This window comes from Chelonia mydas, chromosome 3, assembly GCF_015237465.2.
Source record: "Chelonia mydas isolate rCheMyd1 chromosome 3, rCheMyd1.pri.v2, whole genome shotgun sequence".
NCBI lineage: Eukaryota > Metazoa > Chordata > Testudines > Cheloniidae > Chelonia > Chelonia mydas.
The window spans coordinates 46,240,447-46,266,313 of NC_057851.1; the positions used below are offsets into that span (position 1 = coordinate 46,240,447).

At 43.2% G+C, this 25,867-nt stretch overlaps 1 protein-coding gene across 1 annotated transcript; it reads left to right on the plus strand.

The window, feature by feature from the left end:
- Window positions 1–21,044, plus strand: BAG2 (BAG cochaperone 2). Its single transcript, XM_037894253.2, has 3 exons — window positions 1–423; window positions 16,730–16,839; window positions 19,339–21,044. Exons 1-3 carry the CDS (start codon window positions 287–289, stop codon window positions 19,737–19,739), a joined length of 648 nt encoding a protein of 215 aa, XP_037750181.1. The 5' UTR covers window positions 1–286; the 3' UTR covers window positions 19,740–21,044.
- The last annotated feature ends 4,823 nt before the right edge of the window (window positions 21,045–25,867 follow it).

The window sequence follows — 25,867 nt, forward strand, 5'->3', positions numbered from 1 at the left end:
TCTCTCCCATCCCCCTGGCAGGGAGCAGGCAGGCAACCCCCATTAGGTGACTGGCTACCGGCTCACATCACTGCGGGGTGAGGGGCGAGTCTCAGCCCCATCTCCCCGTGGTGGGAGGCGAGTCTCCGCCCCATCCCTGTGAGGGGTCGCCCCAGTGGGGCAGGGGCCAGACGCCGGCGGGAGGCGGCGGCCGGTCTCCTCCTTTGGCGCTGCGCGGGGTCCGCTCTGGGGGGAGCGGGAGGCGGAGCCGCAGCCGCAGCCCCGGCTCCTCAGGCCCGGGAGCGCCATGGCCCAGGCCAGGGTCAGCTCTAAGGCCAGCGAGGGACAGACGGCGGGGCAGCTCCGCGGGCGCTTCTTCCGCTCCACCTCCATGGCCGCCTGCTCCGGCCGCCTGCTGCAGAACCTGGACGAGCTGGAGCTCAGGTACGGCCCGGCTGGGGTCGGGGCCCGGCGCGCGGCCGGGGTTCTGGCAGTGCAGAGGGGGCTGGGGGCTCCTGCTAGTGCGGCAGGGTATTTTGGGGGGGGAGGGGAGAAGGTGTCCTGCTAGTGCGGTAGGGCATTTTTTTGTGGGGGGGGGAGCATATTGGGGCGGGGGGGGCGTCCTGCTAGTGCGGCAGGGTATGGGGGCGGGGCGGGGCGGGGGAAGGTGTCCTGCTAGTGCGCAGGGCATTTTTTGAGGGGTCTTGCTAATGCTCCAGTAAGGACTGTTGAAGTGTGTTTCTGCAATTGGAGAGGAGCCCTGCTAGAGATGTGCTCAGCCAGTGGCGGTGGAGTGTGTGTATTGGAAGCCTCAGTAGTTTGATGCTGTTGCTGATTTCTTGTCTCCCATCTGTGCGTCTATTCCTGCCACCGGACTTGAATGAAAAAGAAGTTTGCTCCTGCTGGAATTTAAACAGGCTGTGAGTGAAGAGCACAGCTGCTTCCACTGCAGTGCGGGCGGGAGGGGGGGACTGGGGAGAGACCTAAATATAGTTTCCAGGCTCATGGGGGTAGAAAAACACAGTTGTCATTATAATGAAAAGGAGTACTTGTGGCACCTTAGAGACTAAAAAATTTATTTGAGCATAAGCTTTCGTGAGCTACAGCTCACTTCATCGGATGCTCAGTTGCATCTGATGAAGTGAGCTGTAGCTCACGAAAGCTTATGCTCAAATAAATTTTTTAGTCTCTAAGGTGCCACAAGTACTCCTTTTCTTTTTGAGGATACAGACTAACATGGCTGCTACTCTGAAAGTTGTCATTATAGAGACCCTGTGGTCACACACATTTATTCAGATGATACCATCATAGGATCTAATCACATTAGCCACACCATCAGGGGCTTGTTCATCTGCACATCTATCAGTGTGATATATGCCATCATGTGCCAGCAATGCCCCTCTCCCATGTACATTGGTCAAACTGGACAGTCTCTACACAAAAGAATAAATGGACACAAATCTGACATCAGGAATCATAACATTCAAAAACCGGTAGGAGAACACTTCAACCTCTCTGGCCACTTATTAAAGATTTAAGGGTGGCAATTTTGCAACAGCAAAGCTTCAGAAACAGACTCCAGTGAGAAACTGCTGAGCTTGAATTAATATGCAAACTAGATACCATTAACTTGGGTTTGAATAGAGACTGGGAGTGGCTGGGTCATTACACATATTGAATCTATTTCCCTAAGTTAAGTATCCTCACACCTTCTTGTCAACTGTCTAAATGGGCTATCTTGATTATCACTACAAAAGTTTTTTTCTTCTGATAACAGCTCATCTTAACTAATTAGCCTCTCACAGTTTGTAAGGTAACTTCCAACTTATCTATATGTGTGTATATATATCTATATATCTATCTTCTTACTTTATGTTCCATTCTATGCATCCGATGAAGTAGGCTGTAGCCCACGAAAGCTTATGCTCTAATAAATTTGTTAGTCTCTAAGGTGCCACAAGTACTCCTGTTCTTTTTGCAGATACAGACTAACACAGCTGCTACTCTGAAACATGTGGTCACACTTCTTACTGAACACAGCATATTTGAATTTTGGAGGGTTAGGCAGCAGGGGAGCCCTTTGCTTTATAAGGGGAGCTCCATTTTCCTTAGAGAATCGTCTTGTTTCACAGAAGATACAATAATCCAGTGGAGCCAAGGTGCCATTTCAGGTTTTAGTAGGAGAGGGCAAATTTAACTGATTGCAGGGGCTAGTTAGGCACATGAAAACTCTAGGATTATGGGGTTGGGTTTTTTTGTTGTTTTTTTTCTTTTCAGATAATTTAGAAATTAGCTGTCAGGAGCACTGTGTCTAATTCCTATGTAAAGAAAAAGATATACAAACACTAGTTAAAGCCATATTTTAAGTTCATATGTACGATCAGGAGATAATACAGCAAGATATTCCCAATCCCTGAGGTATCAGTTTTGGAGCCTTAACAAAGATATCAAAACATAAGTTTGATCCTTTGTACACTATCTTTAGTGGAGAGAAATAAAAATAAGTAACATCTGCTTAAAATCTGCATACTTTCTCTAACAGACACACTCTGTGTTGCTGCCATTATCTACTCTATTTTAGTCCATTGTTGTTCACTCCACTAAAAACATATTTACTTTAACATATGTCATTACATTTTTTTCTCTTTACTTTGGCATATATGTTCATAGGCGCTGACTCTGTGGGTGCTCTGGGGCTGGATTTATGTTCTAGAAGGATACTATTATTTGATTACACCACTTTAAATAAAGAATGACAAAGCACAATATGGTAATAAAAGTAATAAAGATAATTACTGCAGCCAAGACAGGTTAGGTGTTTTAGAACTCACTATTCAAATAATTAAATTTAAGCATAAGAGAGAAATAAAATTATGAAATGCACAGACCAGTCAAAAAACTAAAATAACAGTACTGCAATCCTTAATGAACTGTGAAAGAATAATATTAGAGAATATATGTGCATTGTGCATTTCGACAGGAAGTATCAAAAAGTAACACCATCAACAACAATAATTATAATACAAGTGTGTGTGTGTGAGTGCACTGTCGCTTTAAGTCAAACACTCAGTTCAGCCCCAGCTCCTGCTCCTGAGCCAGAGGCATCAGCACAGACAGAGTCTCCGTGTCCCCCCCACCCCAGGTCAGTGGAGACAGGGTACATGGGCGGGAGGAGGGGGACACCAGCCCCTGCCTGCCTCTGTGCAGCAGATCAGGAGGCAGCTCCCAGTCCTGAGCAGTTTGGCCAGTGGCAGCTCCATTGAACAGTCCCAATCTTTTCAGTCTCTCTTCAAATGAGTTTTTCCACGTCCCTGAATCCCCTCTAATTCTGCTGTATCCTTTTTAGAGGTGGGGTGATCAGAACAGCACATAGTATTCTAAATGAGGGTATACCATTGATTATGAGGGTATACGACATTATAATATATTTTCCCTATTGTTCTTCATCCCATTTTTTATTCATATAACAGCTTGTTAGCTTTTTTGACTACAGCTGCACATTGAGCAGAGGTTTTTGTTTAGCTGTCCACAATGATTACCAAGTCCCTTTCCTGAGCTGATCCAGTTAAGAGAACTGTACAAGGTGTAGGCGTAGTTTGTGTTTTTGCCTCCAGTGTGCATTACTTCACAATTTGTTTTAGTTGTAGTAATTTTAGATGTTACTTGTAATTACAGGAGTGAAAATTGTCAGACAGGAATACGGTTTTCAACTGATTTCTTTCCTTGGCCTCCCGCATCCCCAAAGACAGTACCCTGCTGTGATATCAGTTTCCTCATCTTCCCTGCTGCGTTCAAGAAAATCTGTTCCACAAATGAAACTGTTGACTAGTTCATCTTTTGTTACAACTAGGGATTATCCCCCGTCCCACCAATCTGTGAGAACAGTAGGGTTTCTGCATACAAGAGTAGTCAGTGGATTAAAAAAAAAAAAAAGTCACTGCTTTAAAGAATGAAGTGCTGCTTCTAGGCAGCAACACCAACAATCTTTCTTTGAATGGTGTTAGTGTGGCTGGGGAGTGTAATTTAATATACATCATATTGCACTGAGTGAAATAAAACTATTTGTTGGATTATTCTTGGTAATATAAATGGTGAAATGCAGTTGAACACAGTACAAATCTACCATTCTCACTGAAGTGATGACATTGGGGACACAGAACTATAAAATTATTAGCTTAATCATATAATTCTTAACCCATAACTAGTTTTTCCAATTTATTCCAACCCCAGTTCTGAGGGTAGGCTTCAAAAGTAAAAGCTAGTAAATCTGAGATAAAGGGGAGAGGATATGTTGGAATTGGGCTCCATTGGTAGAAGTTGTTTAGGCCTGGTCTACGCTAGTGAGGGGGGATCGATCTAAGATACGCAACTTCAGCTATGAGAATAGCGTAGCTGAAGTCGACGTATCTTAGATCGACTTAGAATCACTTACTTCGCGTCCTCGCGGCATGGAATCGATGGCCGCCGCTCCCCCATCAACTCTGCTTCCGCCTCTCGCCGTGGTGGAGTTCCGGAATCGACGGCAGAGGGATCGGGGATCGATTTATCGCGTCTACACTAGACACGATAAATCGATCCCCGATAGATTGATCTCTACCTGCCGATCCGAGGCCTTAGATTTGCTAGCTTGATTGTCAAGGAATTGTTCCACCCAGAAAATTGGATATTTGTTATTTCTACAGGCTTGGAGGTTTTCCATTGCCATGACTTCCATTTTTCTCCAAAAAAGCTCATCTGCATCTATATATAGGTCATGGTATTCTGGTGTCCATAAGTAAGTGAATTAAGAGCTCTCTAAAAATATATGCAAGCTAAGAATTTAATCACATTCCCTACAGTACCCTATTGCTTCCCTTAAAGTGTGTCTCTGTCCTTCTGAAACTACAGGGGAAATTTTTTTCTTAAGTAGGTGTTTATTAAGTAGGATACCTCAGAACAGAGATGCTAAATAGTTCATCATATTACATTGAAAAAGCTTCACTTTGTGTTGCTGCATTGTGTTTATCACTGTTTCAAAAGAGGCTGCACAGTGAACCACACAAAACCTACCAACAATTATTAACTAATTTAAAAGTTTATTTTGCTGCATAACCTTTATATAGAGCAATTCGAATAAGTCAAAATGCTTTAAAATACAGATAAGTGTTACAGCTCCAGTAAAAAAGCAAGTGTCAAATTACTCATCTGGAAACAAAAGTGCAGACTGACCTATCTGTTCCATGGGGGAATGTTGTGGTCAGATAAGTGACATGCACTAGAGAAGGGATGGGCAAACTATGGCCCGGGGGCTGCATCCGCATGTGCCATGGCTCCCAGAAGCAGCGGCATGTCCCCCCTCCGGCCATACCTCCGCATAGGAGCCTGAGGGGGGACGTGCTGCTGCTTCCAGGAGCTGCTTGAGGTAAGCACTGCCCAGATCCTGCACTCCTGACCCCTTCCTGTGCCCTAACCCCTGACCCAGCCCTGATCCCCTTCCCGCCCTCTGAACCCCTCGGTCCCAGCCCGGAGCACTCTCCTGCACCCCCAACCCTCATCCCCAGCCCCATCCCAGAGCCTGCACCCCAGCCAGAACCCTCACCCCCACCCCCCAACTCCCTGCCCCAAACCAGAGCCCCTTCCCAAACCCTGAACTCCTCATTTCTGGCACCACCCCAGAGCCCGCACCCCAGCCGGAGCCCTCACCCCAATTTCGTGAGTATTCATGGCCCGCCATACAATTCCATACCCAGATGTGGCCCTCAGGCCAAAAAGTTTGCCCATCCCTGTACTAGAGGAAGACACTGCACTTGCTTTCAATCATTTGTAGGCCAAGTAAAAAGCAGAAATAAGGAGAACTGGGTTTCTTTATGTAGTGTTCTTAATTGATATTCAAAACAATGAATAAATTGGAAGTCAGAGTGCAAAATACAGAAAGAAAAACACTATGTCACTGTTGTAACTACAAGAATTTGCTTGAAATTGTTAATCAACATCAAAGCCCCAATGCTGCAAACACGTATGTATCTGTTTGACATTACACATGTGGGGCTGTTCACATGCATACATTTTTAACAAGTGTATAAGTATTTGCAGGATTGGGGGCCCAAGTTACCTTTCTGAAAATACTAGCAGGATATGGGGGAACGATGGGTGAAATTCAGAAAAAAATCCATGGCTCCTCAAACAAGTAAATACAAAATGAAATACTTGACAGCAGGTGACAGTGAAGTGAGGTGTTTCGACTCAGACCTCTCAAAAACTAACTAGTGGTATTGTTTTGTGTGCTTTCCCTTTTCCTTGTCCTCTCTCATTCTTCCCAATACTTGGCTCTTGAATCCCCAAGCCACTAAACCTACAGGTACTATTGCAATCTACATAGTTTACTTATATTTTAATTTACATTCTATAGTGTTGTGAAAAACTGATATTTGAATAAGTGATGCTATACAAAAATGATCATGGAATATACAAGTAAGTGGAATAATATGATAGTGTATATATCCATATATATATTCATTCTGCATAAAAATATTTTGTATACTATTGACCTTTATATTATTATAGTTTGTATAATGGCATTTCTGTATAATACTTTGTTTAATAATTTATATATGTAAAAAGAGTGGGTTCAAGTTTGTATTTTTATAGATTTACAGTCTGGTTAGATTCCTGCTCCGTAGTGGAAGATTTTATTATATCTCTAATGAGCTGATGATCAGAAAAGAAGTCTTGAGAACTCTATGCAGCCTTTTTATTTTGACTGAGATGTCCTTCACTGGAGGATCAGGAACCAATGAATAGCAAAGGTCTGCTCAGGCCTAATGTTAAATCCTGAACTAAACCCAACTAGACCACAGCCAATCTGACCTGATCCCAAGACCGTCAAGTTGTTTTCATACCTGGCCTGAGAAAATAATGAAGAAGGAAGGACTCACTGGCTTAAAATTGCAAATAATAGCACTGGGGCAACAGAACTTGGGGGGGGTGAGGGGGCTAGCTCCCTGCAGTTGAAATATTGTGGGGGTTGAACTGTGTTTCTGCCTCAATGCATCACATCCATGAGGGCAGAGGCAAGAGCAGGACCGGAGGGACTGGAGCCATGCCCAGGATCAGACCAGGGAGTAGGAACTGAGCTAAGCGGGGCCCTGATGCCAGTGCCTGTAGTGGGGAGCTGGTCCTGCTCCAGGTAGGCCTTTTCTTTCCCCAGCTGCAGAGAGTCCTCTGAGATGTCAGGTGCTGGTAACAGGCCTGGACAATGGGCACTCAGTGGCGGTCAGCACAGAGGGAGCTGGGGAGGCTACAGCCAGGACTGGGCAGGAAAGCAGGGCCACCCAGACAGAGTTGTTCCCCTGAGGAACTGGGCACAAGTAGGTGGGAGGTAGGGACTGGAAGGGCTCTTCCAGGCAGGTGTCATTTCTGCTCCTAGGCCTTCCTGAGCTCTCCCACTGTCCTTTTATATCTCCCAGCTTTCCCCCCCCACCCCAACGACCCCTTAACTCCCTCTGCTCCTCTCTGCTTCCAACTGGGGCCTCCCACTGCCCCTTCTTCCCCCATGTGCACCTTAGCACACACATTCAAAGTTAGCTTTCACTGCCGATGAATAGCATAGTTGGCACAGTCAGTGATAAGTGACTACTCAGAATGTATGCTAGTCAGATTACACCTGACCAGACCCAGACCCAACACTAGTAGTCGGGTGCCATTGGGTTTTGGTTGAGTGGCAAAGGTCTAATCAGAACCCTTTCAAACGTGTTAAAGCTTAATATTTTCACTCTTAGTACTGTACCAAATATTCAATTTGATTAAAAATGTATTTGCTTAGTTGAGCTCTTCTGGGTGTGTTAGCAAATCAGCATTAATGTGTTGTTACAGTACTTAATTTATGTCAAGGGAATTGTTTTATTAACACAATTCTTTTTATGGTTGATTTACATTAAATACTACACAGGAAAGGAAAATTAGAATTGTAAGATTATGAAGATGTTGTGAGAGAAAAGAAATCTAATACCTTATCTGTTTAAAAAAAAAAAAGTTAATTTTCACTACCATACTTCTTTTTGGGACCAATTCATGGAGCATCAGTGGAATTGTGGGAAAAGATAAGTTAGTATCCCATGATCCCTGACAGTGATTATATTGCACTACAGGGAGAATCTGCTCCTCTGCCAAATAAATAAAAGTATTAGATTAGTAGATATAATGTATTTTTTTGAATGTGTGATATTCCAGATGTATGCACCTAAGTAAGCTAGAAAGATTTATTTCGTATTGGCCTGGTTACATGTCAGACTGAGGTCCCTCCCACTTGCGGGCAGTCATTTTCTCCATGCTTCTGTCTCCCTTTTTGAACCTCCTTCCCAGACACATTCACACCCTTCTCCAAGTTGAATATGAAAGTCGGTGCACTTGTTACATAAGGTTGAGATGCTGCTATTTCCACTGCATTGAAAAAATTAGCCGTGCCTTGTGTTCGAATGAATTTTAACAGGTTTTGATGTCCCGTCCTTTCACTAATGCAGGAAGGGAAATTCATCATAAAAAGTACATGGAGCAAAGTTAGGATCAAAGTTGTGCAGGGCCTTGAAGGTGAGGATGAGAAGTTGCATATTTTAGAGCTCATAGATTCATACATTTCAAGGCCAGAAGGGACCACTGTGATCATAGAGTCTGAACTCCTGCATAACACTGGCCAGAGAACTTTCCCAAAATAATTCCTAGATCATATATTTTAGGAAAACATCTAATCTCGATTTTAAAATATTCAGTAATGGAGACTTCACCACAGCCCTTTGTAAATTGTTCCAGTGGTTGTTTACCCTCACTGTGAAAAATTTACACCTTATTTCCAGTCTGAATTTTCCTAGCTTCAACTTCCAGCCATTGGATAATGTTATAACTTTCTCTGCTAGATTAAAGAGCCCACTATTAAATATTTGTTACAAATTGTAGGTATTTGTAGAGTGTAATCAAGTCACCCCTTAACCTTCTCTTTGCTAAGCTAAATAGATAGACTCAAAGAATTCAGTCACTATAAGGCATGTTTTCTAATCATTCAGTCATTCTTGTGGCTCTTCTCTGAGCCCTCTCAAATCTACCAACATCATTCTTGAATTTTGAGTTCCAGAACTGGACACAGTATTCCACCAGTGCCAAATATAGAGGTAAAATAACCTCTCTACTCCTACTTGAGATTCTCCTGTTTATGTATCCAAGGATTGCTTTAGCTGCTTTGGGTACAGCATCACACTGAGAGCCCATTTCAGCTGATTATTCACCACTACCCCCAATTTTTTTTTCAGTCACTGCTTTCCAGTATAGCATCTCCCACCTTATAAGTATGGCCTACATTCTTTGTTCCTAGATATAGCTATTTATATTTAGCAGTATTAAAATGCATATTGTTTGCGTGCACCTGTTTTACTATGCGATCCAGATTGCTCTGAATCAGAGACATGTACTCTTCACTATTTGCCACTTTCCCAATTTTAGTGTCATCTGCTAACTTTATCAGTGATGATTTTGTTTATAAAAATGTTAAATAGCATAGGGCCAAGAACCAATTCCTGCAGGACCCACTGGAAACACTCTATGACGATTCCCCATTTACAGTTACTTTTTGAGATCTATCAGTCAGCCAGTTTTTAATCCATTTAATATGTGCTGTGTTAATTTTATGTTTGCGGTGTCATTGTAGCAGTTTTGGTCCCAGGATATTTGAGAGACAAGGTGGGTGAGGTAATATATTCTTCAGGTCAGAAAAGTTCTGTGTAGCTCAAAAGCTCGTCTCTTTCATCAACAGAGGTTGGTCCAATAGAAGATATTATCTCATCCACCTTGTGTCTCGTATTAATTTTATATTGTTCTTTTTAATCAAAATGTGGTGTGGAACCAAATCGAGTGCCTTACAGAAGCCTAAGTATATTATGTCAACGCTATTACCTGTATCAACCAAACTTGTAATCTCATAAAAAAAAAAGGATATAGTTAGTTTTACAGGATCCATTTTCAATAAACCCATGTTGATTTGCATTAATTACATTACCCTCCTTTAATTCTTTACTAATCGAGTCCCACATTTATTCTTTATTAAATGATTCCGATATCAGCAGTTCCATTATCTTGTCCAGAATCGATGTAAGGCTGACAGGCCTATACTTAGCTGTGCCATTCCAGATTAATAGCTCTGGAGACTGAAGTCTTCTGTTTATCCAAAGAATAAATGCATGAACAGCAGCAGCAGTGTACCATGTTGAATATCACAACATGTCTCAGTCCTGACCCCAAGAGGTCACCTCTCGGGTGAGAAGGCCATGAATTACTCTGCAGGACCATGCATTCCTTGCATTTTGCAGATAATACCAAAAAAAAAAAAAAATCTCGCTGACAAGTGCCACTTTGTGGTGATGCAACATACTGTAGTAGACACAAATGTCTAGAGTAGCCACTAAACAGCAATTATTGCAAATAAAATAATTCTCAACATCTAGTTATCAGATTTGACATAAGATATTAACACTTATCAAGGCATTACTTTTTAAAGAGCATTTTTATCAACTGGATAATATGAAATGTTTATAATTATCCTGATATTCTACAAAATCTTGCTAAACTAAGCTGTCAGCTTCTAATCACATAACAATCACTCAGTATTTTAAGGAAGTGGTATTTTAGAAATCCTCTTTAGAATTATACTGATTCAAGATGCATTTCTGTAATGCAGTTCACTGTTTTTCAATGTCAGATGGTAGGACTTGATCCAAAAACCACTGACATAATTGAAAAGGATCCCATTGGCTTTGATGGAATTGTATCAGGCTCTTATTGAGTGTGTTGAATCAATGTATGCGTGCAATTGAATTACTATAAAAATCTGTTAAAAACTCTCCAAATTTCTTAATTTTAGTTTCAAGTTTCCAGGGGAACAACAATGAAGGGATACTTTTTAACAAAAGTTCTGAAAAATACTTTAACCAATGTCTTTTTAAAAGAGGCATAGTTGAGTTATTTAATATAATCATTAAAACGGCCTTGTAAAAGTGCCGTAAAAAGGGAACTAACTCAGATACAAAATCAATTCACTGCTTTACTATCTTTATTATTATGATGAAAATGAGTCACTTTACAATACTTTCCTCACCCTCCCCCCAAAATCCACGCCTTTGTCAAGAATTTATATTAAATTATTTTCCCTTCACCAGTTACAATAAACATAAATAAAATAAGTTTAAGTACGTCTTAAACATATGCTTTCACTTACAATGGTTAGATTTGTATCTAAATATTTCTGCATTTTCATCATAGCAGGATTATTTTATTATTGTCTCCTCTTAAGAGTGAAAAAAAAATCTAAATGAATTTTTGCTTATTCCTTTATCTAAGCTATCTTTTTTCCAGCCATCTTTTGCTCTCAACTCATTTTCTGGCTGAAATCTTTGGGGCAGTGATGTAGATGCATGTTTATCTCAGAGACGACCATAAATGCCTTCATCTTTGAATTCGCTGTACAGGAAACTTAAGAAAATAAAGTGTTTGTTTAATACCATCACCAGTTTCCACACTGTATTGGATACAAACAGACAATCTCTGCCCTGAAGAGCTTCCAGTTCTCCCAATGTATACTAACTGGGGCGCTGGAACAGTTTGTATAGGGGAGGTGCTGAGTGCCATTGAGCAAAACTGTAAACCCTGTGTGTGATGAAACCCACTTCAAGCCAGGGGGTGCAGCAGCACCCCTAGTTCCAGCACCTATGTACTCACATCCAGATTGAATTCATCATCTGCACAATGGTCCTGGGAATAATGTTGAAAAATTGCTTTTTTTGAGTAAGCTTCTTTTGATGGACAGTATCATAATCCTGCCTCCCTCTCCCAAACACACACACACAACCTAGCTTTAACTTACAAAGATGTAAAAAGAGTGATTTGTATATCATCTTCTAGTACTATGACAGGTTTATCAAGATAAATATACTTAATGTCTTGCGTGTTAGAAAAGTTGTACTATTTTAACTAAACTTAAATTTAAAATTGATTAAATGCAGATCAAACCCTTTTGAGCAAAGGTTAAACCAGTTTAAATGTATCTGCATTAGGAGGTTGCACTGATTTAACTCCATTTTAAATCACTTGAGTTAAACCAGTGTAACTTTTTTTACTGCAGACACATATAAACAGTGAATAGTGATCACCATCTTGTGGCTACAACCTGTAATGCTCTAGAGTACAAAGTATTTTGACTGCTTGGTGGATTCTGTCAGAAAGAGAGAGTGAGCTGTGTTCTGACTGTGCTTGGTACTATCGTTAATGAACACTGGGATAGATGAGAAAAATTTGTCAGTAAAATTACAACTGAAGGTTGATTTATAAAAACAGCAGTACTACTGGAATGCCACAAATGTATAGCAGTTAGGACAATTTAGTGGTGTAATTTTAGTACAATGCTCTGCAACCTCAGAGATGTAAGGCCAGGGAACATCAGGGATTTAATTTCGTAGCTGAAGTTCCTAGTCTGGGAAATCTGTAGAAATAGTGTATTTGATCTCTCTTGGAAAGGCATGTATCATGTTGCTATTAAGTAATCCTCCCATCATCCTTTCCCCAGGCATTGTCTGCCTTTAGTTGGAAGGGTGAGTTGAAATGAAGTTAGGCTCAAGAGTAGTATGGGGATATACATGGGAGGCCATTTTAATTCCCACACCCAATAAAAAAAAAAACAGAACAAATAAAAACTTAGACTTTGAGGAAAAGAAGACAGAAAAATTGCAGCCACATGTTTGTGCAAAATGGACTATGTAAAGGGAATTTGGTCAAGATATTATTGGAACCTAAATGGTTACTCAGTGCCACGAAGCAAAATCTATCTGTCTACCTTTGCCACCTTTAGTTGAGATGGAAGAATTAGAAATATAAAGCAGTTACATAAGGGGGAAAGTAAAAGAACCTGTCCCTATTGTACTTGTGTGGTCATTTATGCAGAGCTATGTGGCCCAAGCAATCCTGCCCATTTGTTGTATTCTATCATAAATTACTTTGTATTTATTTTCCAGGGGATAGGAATTTTTTTAGGTAAAAATATTAATGGTATTGGCACTCTGGTTGTAGCTAATATCCAAGTGAATGTCAGAGAGAATAGATCACATTTTTTCAGTATGTTTAATAAACATTGCAGGATAGCTGGATTCTCTTGATTTTTACAAAGAGTTCCATAGACACAATGAAACTGACCTCAATTTGGGAATTGTCTAAAATTTCTGCCTTGTCTGTTGGAAGAGTCTAGAACTGTCAACACATTCATGTGATGGTCATCATACGACAGGTGGGGGAACTGGGAAAGCAGAGTTTGTGTCATTCTTGCACAATCCTAGCAGCCAGTTAAATCTCAACAAACCCACTGCACCAGTGGTGGGCAGCCTGCGGAGTGCACACAGCCCGTCAGGGTAATCCACTGGCAGGCTGCCAGACAGTTTGTTTACATTTGCATGGCCACCCGCAGCTCCCTATGGCTGCAGTTTGCTATTCCCGGCCAATGGGAGCTGCAGGAAGCGGCCTGGGCCACAGGGACATGCTGTCCGCCGCTTCCCACAGCTCCCACTGGCTGGGAATGGAGAACTGCGGCCACTGGGAGCTGCGGGCGGCCGTGCAAATGTAAACACACTGTCTGGCTGCCTGCTAGCGGATTACCCTGGTGGGCTGTATGTGGCCTGCAGGCTGTGAGTTGCCCACCACTGCTCTTCACCATGACATTAATATTACTCAGGCAAGTGCAGAAACTGGAGGACTGAGTGGGGAAAATTTTATCTTCTGGCACTTATCTCCAGTGCTAATGATTCTCTACTGTGCATTTTCTGTCTATTTGTGGTGTTCCCCAATTACTTTAATCAATTCGAAACTCCTAACCTTCAGGGCATGGTGAAGGATTGGGAAATTAACTGAAGGATTGAAACCCAGGTTTCCAGTATAGTATTTCCAAATCTGAAGGCCAGATCAAGCTCTCTTGTACACAGCAAAAGGGGGAGCGGAGAATAAAGGAGCACAAATAATGGCCAAATATGACTAAACATAGAGCACACAGAGCAAAGCTTATGTGACATGCGCGTCCCCCAAATAGAAGGATGTTACACATTTTGTGTGTAGTATGATGATGATTACCAGAGAAAGAGGGTCGGGTTAGAACAACGCTTCCTCAGCTCTCGTCCCCTAATGCCCCTACTCTACTTGCGCTACATTGATGACATCTTCATCATCTGGACCCATGCAAAAGAAGCCCTTGAGGAATTCCACCATGATTTCAATAATTTCCATCCCACCATCAACCTCAGCTTGGACCAGTCCACACAAGAGATCCACTTCCTGGACACTATGGTGCTAATAAGCGATGGTCACATAAACACCACTGTATACCGGAAACCTACTGACCACTATACTTACCTACATGCCTCCAGCTTTCATCCAGACCACACCACACGATCCATTGTCTACAGCCAAGCTGTACGATACAACCGCATTTGCTCCAACCCCTCAGACAGAGACAAACACCTACAAGATCTCTATCAAGCGTTCTTACAACTACAGTACCCACCTGCTGAAGTGAAGAAACAGATTGACAGAGCCAGAAGAGTACCCAGAAGTCACCTACTACAGGACAGGCCCAACAAAGAAAATAACAGAACGCCACTAGCCATCACCTTCAGTCCCCAGCTAAAACCTCTCCAACGCATCATCAAGGATCTACAACCTATGCTGAAGGATGACCCATCACTCTCACAGATCTTGGGAGACAGGCCAGTCCTTGCTTACAGACAGCCCCCCCAACCTGAAGCAAATACTCACCAGCAACCACACACCACACAACAAAACCACTAACCCAGGAACCTATCCTTGCAACAAAGCCCATTTCCAACTATCTATTCTGGGGACTCCATCATAGGGCCTAATCACATCAGCCACACTATCAGAGGCTCGTTCACCTGCACATCTACCAATGTGATATATGCCATCATGTGCCAGCAATGCCCCTCTGCCATGTACATTGGCCAAACTGAACAGTCTCTATGTAAAAGAATAAATGGACACAAATCAGAGGTCAAGAATTATAACATTCAAAAACCAGTCGGAGAACACTTCAATCTCTTTGGTCACTCGATTACAGACCTAAAAGTGGCAATTCTTCAACAAAAAAACCTTCAAAAACAGACTCCAACGAGAGACTGCTGAATTGGAATTAATTTGCAAACTGGATACAATTAACTTAGGCTTGAATAAAGACTGGGAGTGGATGTGTCATTACACAAAGTAAAACTATTTCCCCATGTTTATTCCCCTCCCCCTTCTGTTCCTCACACATTCTTGTCAACTGTTGGAACTGGCCCACCTTGATTATCACTACAAAAGTTTCCTTCCCCCCTCCCCCCACAGCTCTCCTGCTGGTAATAGCTCACCTTACTGATCACTCTTGTTACAGTGTGTATGGTAACACCCATTGTTTCATGTTCTCAATGTATATAAAATCTCCCCACTGTATTTTCCACTACATGCATCCGATGAAGTGAGCTGTAGCTCACGAAAGCTTGTGCTCAAATAAATTTGTTAGTCTCTAAGGTGCCACAAGTACTCCTTTTTTTTAGGAGGAACCTAGTTTGCTGCATCATTTGGAGTTTAGGAATGTGAGCTCGTGCCTAAGCTGCTACTGGGCAAATACAGGCCTCTATGCATTTCCTACAACTGCTTGCCTTCTGCATCGCCTTCTGCATCACCTACTGCTAAGGAAACAGTGATTGTGGAGGCAATGTGGAGAGCTGGGGTGCAAACATTTAGTGCAGCATGCTCCCCTATTAAAAGGTGTGTTATCCAGAAGGAAATTCCATCTGAAGTTAATACCAAGCTGAACAGCATTAACTTAGGCTCTATAGTTTCTTTCTCTTTCTTGAGAGGGGTGAGAGATTGGTTGGTGTATTGCTGTAGTTGAGATACCAAGGATTACAATATTCATGAGAGAGCCATGCTGTGATTGACAGTGACTCTACACTGATGCCTTGAGAACTGTGGAGGAACCAAGATGCCCCAGGAATCCTTATGTTCCATGCAGCTGCTAACTCCTTATCCCCGTAGTACCCTGGGATTTCTGCACAGGGAATTGAAGAGAGCTCTCTAGCTTTTCTTAGGGTTGCAACTTTGGTTGGATGAATTCCTGGAGATTTCATCACATGACATAATCTTTAATTAAAGATTAATATTTAATTCCTGGAGGGTTGGCAATCCTAGTTTTTCTCTTAGCAAATTTTTACATAGAAGGACTTGATGGTCCTTTTATCACATCTACACTGTGATAAAATAACTGTGGCTCCAACTTGCAGAGCCCAGGTCAGCTGACCTGGGCTCAGGCTGCAGGCTAAAAATTGCAGCGTAGACATTTGGGCTCAGGTTGGAACCCAGGCTCTGAGACCCTCCCGCATCGCAAACCTCATATCTTCAGCTCCAGCACAAGCCTGTGCGTCTACATTGCAATTTTACAGCCCCACAGCCTAAGCCCGAGTCAGCTGACCGAGGTTAGCAGTGGGTGTGCTGTGGGTCTTTTATCATGGTATAGGTGTACCTGATATTGCCCTGAATTGGCAGACATGTGACTTGTCCAACAACACTGCAGTGTTGCTAAAACTAACTCACAAGGCTGATTGAAAAAAACAAGGAAACACTGAGAGCATGTTATGTGGCTGAAATGACTTTATTATTTATAGATTTTTTTTTTTCTTCTGCTTGGTTCAACTTTACTCAGGGTTGAAGCCTTGCGTGATGCAGCATCTGCTATGGAACAAGAAAAAGAAACTCTGCTAGAAATGATTCATGGTATACAGAACAGCCAAGATATGAGGCACATCAGTGAAGGTGAGAGCCTGCCTTTTCCTAGATTCTCATTTGAAACTTGTTTTGGAGAAATCAGTGGACACAATCCTAAATTACAGTTAGTATATCTGTTTTACATGCAGCTCAGTTGAACTGTTTGAAAGTGGTGAGGCAACAGAATAAATGTAAATCTGTTTGAGCTAATGTAGTGTTAGTTAGATGGATCCTGTTACCTTAGTAGCTTTTTACACCGGACTATTCAAATTCATATCCTAGTTCAGTGTAGAGGACTACTGTAAGCATTATTGCATATGTGAAAATTACCCTTTTGGCATGCCCAGCCCATCACCACCTTTTCAAAGTCAGGGTCAGCTCACCTGTGCTCCTGGTGGGGGAAGACTTTATTTAGACATATAGAAAGTGATGGACACAATTGAGTTTCAGCTGTCTCGAAAGGGGAGAATTGGCCTATTAGGCAGTCATATTTATCCTTTCTCCTATTACAGAGGTTTCTTAGCAGTCTCTTCCTGTATGTAATACTCACAGGTTACCTTGATATTCAGGTGACCTACCTTGATATTCAGGTGACCATCCATTGGATGAATGGGACCTTGCCTGCTATGTTCATTAAAAGTCAAGCAGGACAGTATTCTGATAATCATTGGTTACAATCTATACTGTCCCCCAGTATCAGAAAGGGTACCAACTTCTGTCAAACAAGCAGTTGTTAAGCAGACAGCTAAAGAAACAAATCTCTTGCCGGGGTGATCTTGCTGATTGTCACCCTGTTTTTAACCATCTTCTTTTATGTAATAGTATCAAGAAGGTTGTGACACAGCAAGGCTGATATCATCTGGACATCGTCCTTTGGTTTCCTGGTTACTTTAATTTTATTTGTTTTTTTAAACAGAATTTGGCATGGAAACTGTACTAGATACCCACTCATACAATGGGTGCATGTACCTATTAGTAAAAAACATAAAGTAAGATATTTTTGGTGCTAGCAGTATTCCCCATTATAAGTACAGGGAATAGCTTCTCAAACTTAAAATATGCTGTATACCATTAGAAGAAAATATTTCATCTGCTTCCACTGTAGCCAAAAGGAAAAGTCAGGAGTCTAAAGACTTCTGAAAAAATCTAAACAGCGGCTGATGAGGTGATATTATCTAACTAACAGACACTAACTGGGGCCAACTGGCTGGCTTATTAGTGGTACCATTCTTTTTATTGAAGGATTGCAGAGGGTGATGCTGAGTCAGGGCTTGTCTACACTTACAGCACTGCATTGGTGCAGCTGTAGCATTTAGTGAAGATGCTAGATGGGAGAGCTTCTCCTGTCTACGTGGATACACCACCTCCCTGAGATGCAGCAGCTATGTCGATGGGAGAAGCCCTCCTGTCGACATAGTGCTGTCTACACAATGTAGACACGTAGTGCTTTTCCACACCCCTGAGCAACGTAGTTATGCCGACATAAGTTCCTTGTGTAGACAAAGCCTCAGTTATTTATCTGCCCTGATAAATCTCTCATGTAGGGTTCCACAAGGATCTATTATGTTATTCCTGTGAGTAGTGCTCTAAAAATACAGTTCACTCAGCCACCGTAAGGTCAGATCATATCCCCTTCCTGAAATTTCATTTTATTAACAAACATTAATAAGTTAAGAAACCAATCTACCCCTTCTCTCCACACTTAGTTGCACTACTGCATAGCATGCAAGAACTAAAGCAATAATTCCAGTAAAGTGCTCTTTATCCAGTTCTATTTTATGTAGCAAAATACTTATTTAATTTAATTTTATTTTTTTTTTATTTTTTTTTTTTTTTTTTTGCAGCTCTGCTAGAAGCTTACGTAGATGCTGTGACTAGTGGCTTAGTTCACGTTTTCCTATCATGAAGAAAAAGAAGCACTGAAGTGTAATTCAGCTCGGGAAAGTGACTGTGAAAGTGGCACACTCTTATTCAGTGAACAAAAGCAGTATACTGCCTCATTGCAGTAACACATAACCTTTTACTGCTTTTTTTACTGCTGTTTACACTGCAGAGCCAACACAGCTAATATTAAGAAGCAGGATTCTATTCCATGTTGTGCATCATCAACAGACTTGTCTAATAAGTTCCAGTCAGTTATATGCATGCAAGCCAGCTGAAAGAATGAGGTTGGCCAGGTGTCAATGAGGGTCCAATTTAGCATGCAGAACCATTATTATTGGAGATAATGCACGAGATGGAGGAACCGAGTTTGACTTTCAAGGACCAGGCTGCGATAGAAAGGCCGGCAGTTAGATTGCACCTGTAAACTGAGCACATTTGGTCTAACGTTGAGAGACAAATTTAGGACTCCTTTATTTTTAGTTACTGTTCAAAATAGAATCACCAATTTAACTTTCTGATCTGCTTTAAAAATATTTTTATTGCAAACCAACAGCAGAGATATGTATCTACTACGTACACTAGGGTAATTTGATTGTATGTGTGAAATTGTTCATACCTAAAAGGGCTGGTTTGTAAATCAGAACATTTTATTTTTAAATGTAGGTGAAAGAGAAGAACTTTGCCTGACTGCCAGTCGTCTGATGGGCCGAACCCTCACTGTTGAGGTTTCTGTAGAAACAATACGAAACCCACAGCAGCAGGAATCCCTTTTGCATGCCACAAGGATGATTGATGAAGTAGTCAATAAACTCCTTGACAATCTGGAAGATTCCAAAAGCCGTTTAATGTCACTTTATTGTGCATGCACGTCTGAGGTACCATCTGGACCCATTGATCAGAAATTTCAGTCTGTTGTAATTGGATGCGCTATTGAAGATCAAAAGAAAATCAAAAGGAGACTAGAGACTCTGCTTAGAAATACAGAAAACTCTGAAAAGTCAATCACGTTGTTAGAACATCCAAAATCAACTGTCCAACAGCTTTGCAACAACGAACGGGATTAAAGTAGTGATAGCTATTTGGGCAGATCAAAGTTAAGTCTCCATAAAGATTGCACGGAATGCAAAGAAAAATGTTACTTTTTAGCACTAAACTAATAATACTTTAGAGTGCTGGGTGCAAATATTAAATAAATACGGATAGCACTGCCTTAGGTATCAGAAAGAACATAGATATTTTCTTTCACAATGAAGATGTGATCTAAGACTGCTATCAGGTTTGCTCCTCTAGACTTAAACTTTATTGGTACTGCTGCTGCAAATTGTAATTAATGTATTTCTGCTGCACTCTTAAAGCTAGTCAGAATCTAATTTCTTTCTCTTAAATTTTTGAAAACTTAAGCTGATGTGTCATGTACTAAGATTTCACCTAGAAAATTTTTTTTCCTTTGGTGAATACTTTGTATGAAACAGACTTATGAGAAAAAGACAAGTCACGCAATAAACAAGAAGAAAAAATGGACATACCACACTCTATTTTCAGTAATGAGTAACTTTTGTTAGTGATAATTAGTACTTGGCACTATAGCTTAAAATGCTTTACAGAAAAGGATAAGAATTGTCCCCATTTTACAGACATTGTGGTAAAATAACTCGCACAAGGTCACACAGCAGGCTGGGAATAGAACCCAGGTCTTCCGACTAACAGTTCCATGCTCTGTCCACTGGATGCTGCTGCCTTCTAGCCTGTTTATTAAGTAATGCTCAGTTTGGGGCTACTGTGGGCTAATGATTTCAGAGTAACTTAAAAGAGGAGTTATGCAGAAATGCTTTCATGTCCTGCAAATCAAAGATACTTTTTTTCCTATTAATCCTCTATGAAGCATAACAAAGCGAAACAGCTGGATCCACAAACATTTTAAAATGGATTATATTCAGTTCTGATGTAAGCAGATGCCGCTCTCATTAAAGTCAATGTAAATTGCTCCTGCTCATGCCAAAGTGGAGGTTAGACCCTGTTTTCCCAAAACACAGACATCTTTTTCGTGTTCATCACTGGTGTTTGTTATAAAGGAGAAAGCTTTTATAGATCTTCCTATTTGTACACCCTATTTCATAATGTCAAACGCTGGGTGAAGTTGATTATTAAATGAAATTTTAATAACAAGAAAAATCAAATGCTTCAATGAGTTTGTTAAATGCATTCATTCTGAAGTTTGAGTGAAGCAATAGTTCAGTAAGATGCACTAGAATCATAGAATATCAGGGTTGGAAGGAAACTCAGGAGATCATCTAGTCCAACCCCCTGCTCAAAGCAGGACCAATCCCCAATTAAATCATCCCAGCCAGGGCTTTGTCAAGCCTGATCTTAAAAACCTCTCAGGAGGGAGATTCCACCACTTCCCTAGGTAACGCATTCCAGTGCTTCACCACCCTCCGAGTGAAAAAGTTTTTCCTAATATCCAACCTAAACCTCCCCCACTGCAACTTGAGACCATTACTCCTCGTTCTGTCATCTGCTGCCACTGAGAACAGTCTAGATCCATCATCTTTGGACCCCCTGTCAGGTCGTTGAAAGCAGCTATCAAATCCCCCCTCATTCTTCTCTTCCGCAGACCAAACAATCCCAGTTCCCTCAGCCTCTCCTCATAAGTCATGTCTTCCAGTCCCCTAATCATTTTTGTTGCCCTCCGCTGGACTCTTTCCAATTTTTTCACATCCTTCTTGTAGTGTGGGGCCCAAATCTGGACACAGTACTCCAGATGAGGCCTCACCAATGTCGACTAGAGGGGAACGATCACGTCCCTCGATTTGCTGGCAATGCCCCTACTTATACAGCCCAAAATGCCATTGGCCTTCTTGGCAACAAGGGCACACTGTTGACTCATATCCAGCTTCTCGTCCACTGTAACCCCTAAGTCCTTTTCTGCAGAACTGCTGTCGAGCCATTCAGTCCCTAGTCTGTAACAGTGCATGGGATTCTTCTGTCCTAAGTGCAGGACTCTGCACTTGTCTTTGTTGAACCTCATCAGATTTCTTTTGGCCCAATCCTCTAATTTGTCTAGGTCCCTCTGTATCCTATCCCTACCCTCCAGCGTATCTACCACTCCTCCCAGTTTAGTGTCATCTGCAAACTTGCTGAGGGTGCAATCCACGCCATCCTCCAGATCATAAATGAAGATATTGAACAAAACCGGCCCCAGGACTGACCACTGGGGCACTTCACTTGATACCGCCTGCCAACGAGACATGGAGCCATTGATCACTACCAGTTGAGCCCGATGATCTAGCCAACTTTCTATCCACCTTATAGGCCATTCATCCAGACCATACTTCTTTAACTTGCTGGCAAGAATACTGTGGGAGACCGTGTCAAAAGCTTTGCTAAAGTCGAAGAATAACATGTGCACTGCTTTCCCCTTATTCACAGAGCCAGTTATCTTGTCATAGAAGGCAATTAGGTTAGTTGGGCATGACTTGCCCTTGGTGAATCCATGCTGACTGTTCCTGATCACTTTCCTCTCCTCTAAGTGCTTCAGAATGGATTCCTTGAGGACCTGCTCCATGATTTTTCCAGGGACTGAGGTGAGACTGACTGGCCTGTAGTTCCCAGGATCCTCCTCCTTCCCTTTTTTAAAGATGGGCACTACATTAGGCTTTTTCCAGTCATCCGGGACCTCCCCCAATCGCCATGAGTTTTCGAAGCTAATGGCCAATGGCTCTGCAATCACATCTGCCAACTCCTTTAGCACTCTCGGATGCAGCGCATCCGGCCCCATGGACTTGTGCTGGTCCAGCTTTTTTAAATAGCTAATAGCTAAACCCACTGCTAATGATGGTCTGCAGCACATAGGTTTGTTCCCAAAACTCCCACTTACAGATAAGTTAACATAATTAATCTCTTTTATGCACTGAGGTTATAATGTTTGTAATGCATTCTGTATTTGATTTTTTTAGAAATGTCCATCAGCAAGAACATATGTAACAGGGCTTGTAAAATATTCAATAACATCTCTGTATAGCACTAGTTTGAGGTGGGGAATGAAATAAAGAACTAAGTTCCATTGTTACCCCAGTTATTGGTATAATACACAGTTTGTGGTTTTGCTCACAAGGACAGTGACCTTATCACTAAGGATAAGATTTTGTAACGGAAGTCATGGATTCTGGCTCTTGCAGATACCTCTGTGACATTGTCTTCTTCAGCTTCAGCCCTGTGCCTGGGGCAGTGGGGCCAAAGCCATCAGAGGCTGGAGGATGCAGGGGGCCCTGGAGGTTTCAGCTGCTGCAGGCGGCTGGGGTCCCAGACCTCTCAGCAGTCATGAAGGGGCAGCAGCTCTCAGCTGCCAGCGGGGGGTGGTAGCTCTAAAGTTGATGGCACTGGTGGGGCCCTGCTGCTGCCAGCCCTCGGACTCCTTAGCTCCTAGCCACCATGGGCGGGGGCCCCGCTGCTATCAGCCAGGGCAGGTGGACGGTGGGGGCCCTGTTGCTGTGAGCTGGGGCTGGTGGTGGGAGGCCTGCAGCTCTGAGAGCGTGGCAGGCAGTAGGGCCCGCAGCTCTTAGCTGCTGCTTTCAGCTGGGGCAGGGGGTGGGCTCATTGCTGGTAGCCAGTGGGGGCCCCACAAATCTGAGTAGTGGTGGGTGGCAGGAACCCTGCTGCTCTCATCTGCCACCTGTGGCACAGCCCGCTGCTCTCATCTGCAGCTGCTGCATGGCCCCTGCAGCTCTTAGCCGCTGTGGGGGGAGGGGGTAGGAGCTGCAAGTCCACTGCTAGAGGAGTTGCCCGCCAGCCGCCTGGCAGGTGGGAGTTGTCTGCTCTCTCGGGGGTGGGGGAACTGAGGCTGGCAGGCCCCTGGAGTTGGGGCTTGGGGAGGGAGCACCCTCTACACCTCCTGACTCACCATCCAGTTTGTGGGTCAAACTTTCCTGCCTAGCGGTGGCTCTGCCCCAGAAAGGTCACGGTGCCTTCTCTAAGGGTTCACTCCTCAGTTTCTGCTTGGCCCAGGGAGTCTAACCAGGGCCCTGAGCAATGTGGAATTTCACAAAAAAGAGTCACACATCTCCTACAAGAAGGGGTTACAGCAATTTATTTGAAGTAAGACCAAGAGAACAGCAGCAAACAAAAAAATGAGCCAAGTGGCAACATTAAGTGCTAAGCAGCAAGCAGAGCAGTACCCTAAAACATTCCATGGAAGTGGAGGAAAGGTGTTTTGTACATCATGCAATGTACCTATTGATTTTATGAGAAAGGCTAACTCTGGAGAAGGACAAGGGGGCAGGGGCAGTGCGTGGACCCTCCCTGGCTGCCTATATGCTTAGGGACTCTAGGGACCTGGGAGCCACGGTAAGCGCCACTAGGACCCTGCACCCAAACCCCAACTCCCTCCCCAGCACCCTGCACCCCAAATCTCTGTCCCAGCCCTGAGCCCCCTCTTACACTTCAAACCCCTCATCCCTGGCCCCACCCCAGAGCCCACATCCCCAGCTGGAGCCCTCACCACCACCTCCCTCGACAGCCTAACCCACTACCACAGCCCCAAAGCCTCTCCCACAACCCAAACCCCTCATCTCCATCCCCACCCGAGAGCCCACACCTGCAGCCAGAGCCCTCAGCTCCCTCCTGCACCCCAACCCCTACCCCAGCCTGGTGAAAGTGAGTGAGGGTGGGGAAGAGTGAGGGACAGAGCGAGCAGAGGCGGGGCCACAAAGAAGAGGCAGAGCCTTGCGGGGAGGGGCCGGCCGAGGGTGTTCAGTTGTGTGCGTGTAGAAAGTTGGCAACCCTATGCTCAGGTTGTCAGGGTGAAACCAGGCCTAGAACTCAGCACAGCTATCTTTCTTAAAGTAGTGAGCCTCTGTGACAATTTGTGGAATATGTCTGTACAACTTGTGAACTCTAAGTGAGATTATGAACTCTGTGTACCTTTACCAAGCCATAAATTCCATTTTGAAGCTGCAGCTCTTTGTCTTCAGGGTGACCATATTTCCCTATGCTGAATATGGGACACCTGGTAAAATTGCTCAAGTTCAAGCCAGTTCAATGGCAATCAGAACTATGCAGTAGCCCCCCACATGCTATAAAAACTCCAGGGCCCACCAGGGGAGGAGGGGCTTCGGGCATAGGCATAGTATGATTTCTATTTTGGTGGCAGGGGCCAGCAGGGCTCAAGCCAGCTCCATATGGCAGGTCCAGGGAGGCAGCGCCACCTCCACCCCGATTTACTCAGCCTGTCTTGGTTGTGGCGGGAGAGAGAGACGCCATTGGCCAGTTGCTGGCCAATGGGAACTGTGGGGTGGGGGTGCACTTGGGGCAGGGGCAGCATGCAGAGGCCCCTGGCTACCCCTACATGTAGGAGATGGAGAGGGGACATGTATGGAGTAGGGTAAGCCCAGACCCCGCTCCCCAGCAGGAGCTCAAGGGCCGGATTAAAACATCTGAAGGGCCAGATGCGGCCCCCGGGCTGTAGTTTGCCCACCCCTGTTCTAGGGCCTGACCACAGTCCTCTTGATTGCAACTCTCAGAGGGGGTGCCTGACAGGAGATCTGTACCCTAAGACAGCAGCAGTGCCTGGACCCTATTCAGTCTGTGGAGGCTCAAAACAAGCAGAGATTCAGCAGCTAGCTCACCTCATATCAGTCTGGAGGTATCTTTTCAGTGAATCAAACATCCTTCTGTTCTATTTCTAACATTTCTTATCCCTAAACATCTATCAGTCACAGGCTTCTAGATCTAAAATGGTGATTTAAGCCCCTCCATTGTGCCGATTGTCTTATCCCAGTCTAATCATAGAACTTCCACTATCTAAAAACAAGGGCAAGTGGTGGTTCTATTGGATTTTCTTCCTAAACTTGTTCGTTAAGATAGTTATGATAACTACCTTTTTTCTCCACTGTTGACAGCATATTAATTTGAATCAGTCACACCAGACTCTGGAGTGCATTGCTTCACATGGGACTGTTAGGGAGATGCAGACTTGGTTACACAGCCACAGGGGTATAGCAGTTTCTAGCAATTTGATGCCTCAACTATTTAATGTACCTACAGAAGCAGCAACATGCTATGCAGCCCAAACACTATTCAAGTAAATAATGTTTACAAACTGCTGTGACACAGCTAAATGTCACTTAAAACAGGTTAAAATTAACTTTCAGTGTTTTTATAGAAATAGCACACACAAAGTATTCATTTTGAAACA

What these genes read in the sequence shown, in the direction of transcription:
- BAG2 (XM_037894253.2), top strand. Translation starts at nt 287, where the DNA reads ATGGCCCAGGCCAGGGTCAGCTCTAAGGCCAGCGAGGGACAGACGGCG. An exon ending in CTGGACGAGCTGGAGCTCAG is followed by an intron (nt 424 to 16,729) that starts GTACGGCCCGGC and finishes AACTTTACTCAG; the next exon opens with GGTTGAAGCCTTGCGTGATG. An exon ending in TATGAGGCACATCAGTGAAG is followed by an intron (nt 16,840 to 19,338) that starts GTGAGAGCCTGC and finishes TTTTAAATGTAG; the next exon opens with GTGAAAGAGAAGAACTTTGC.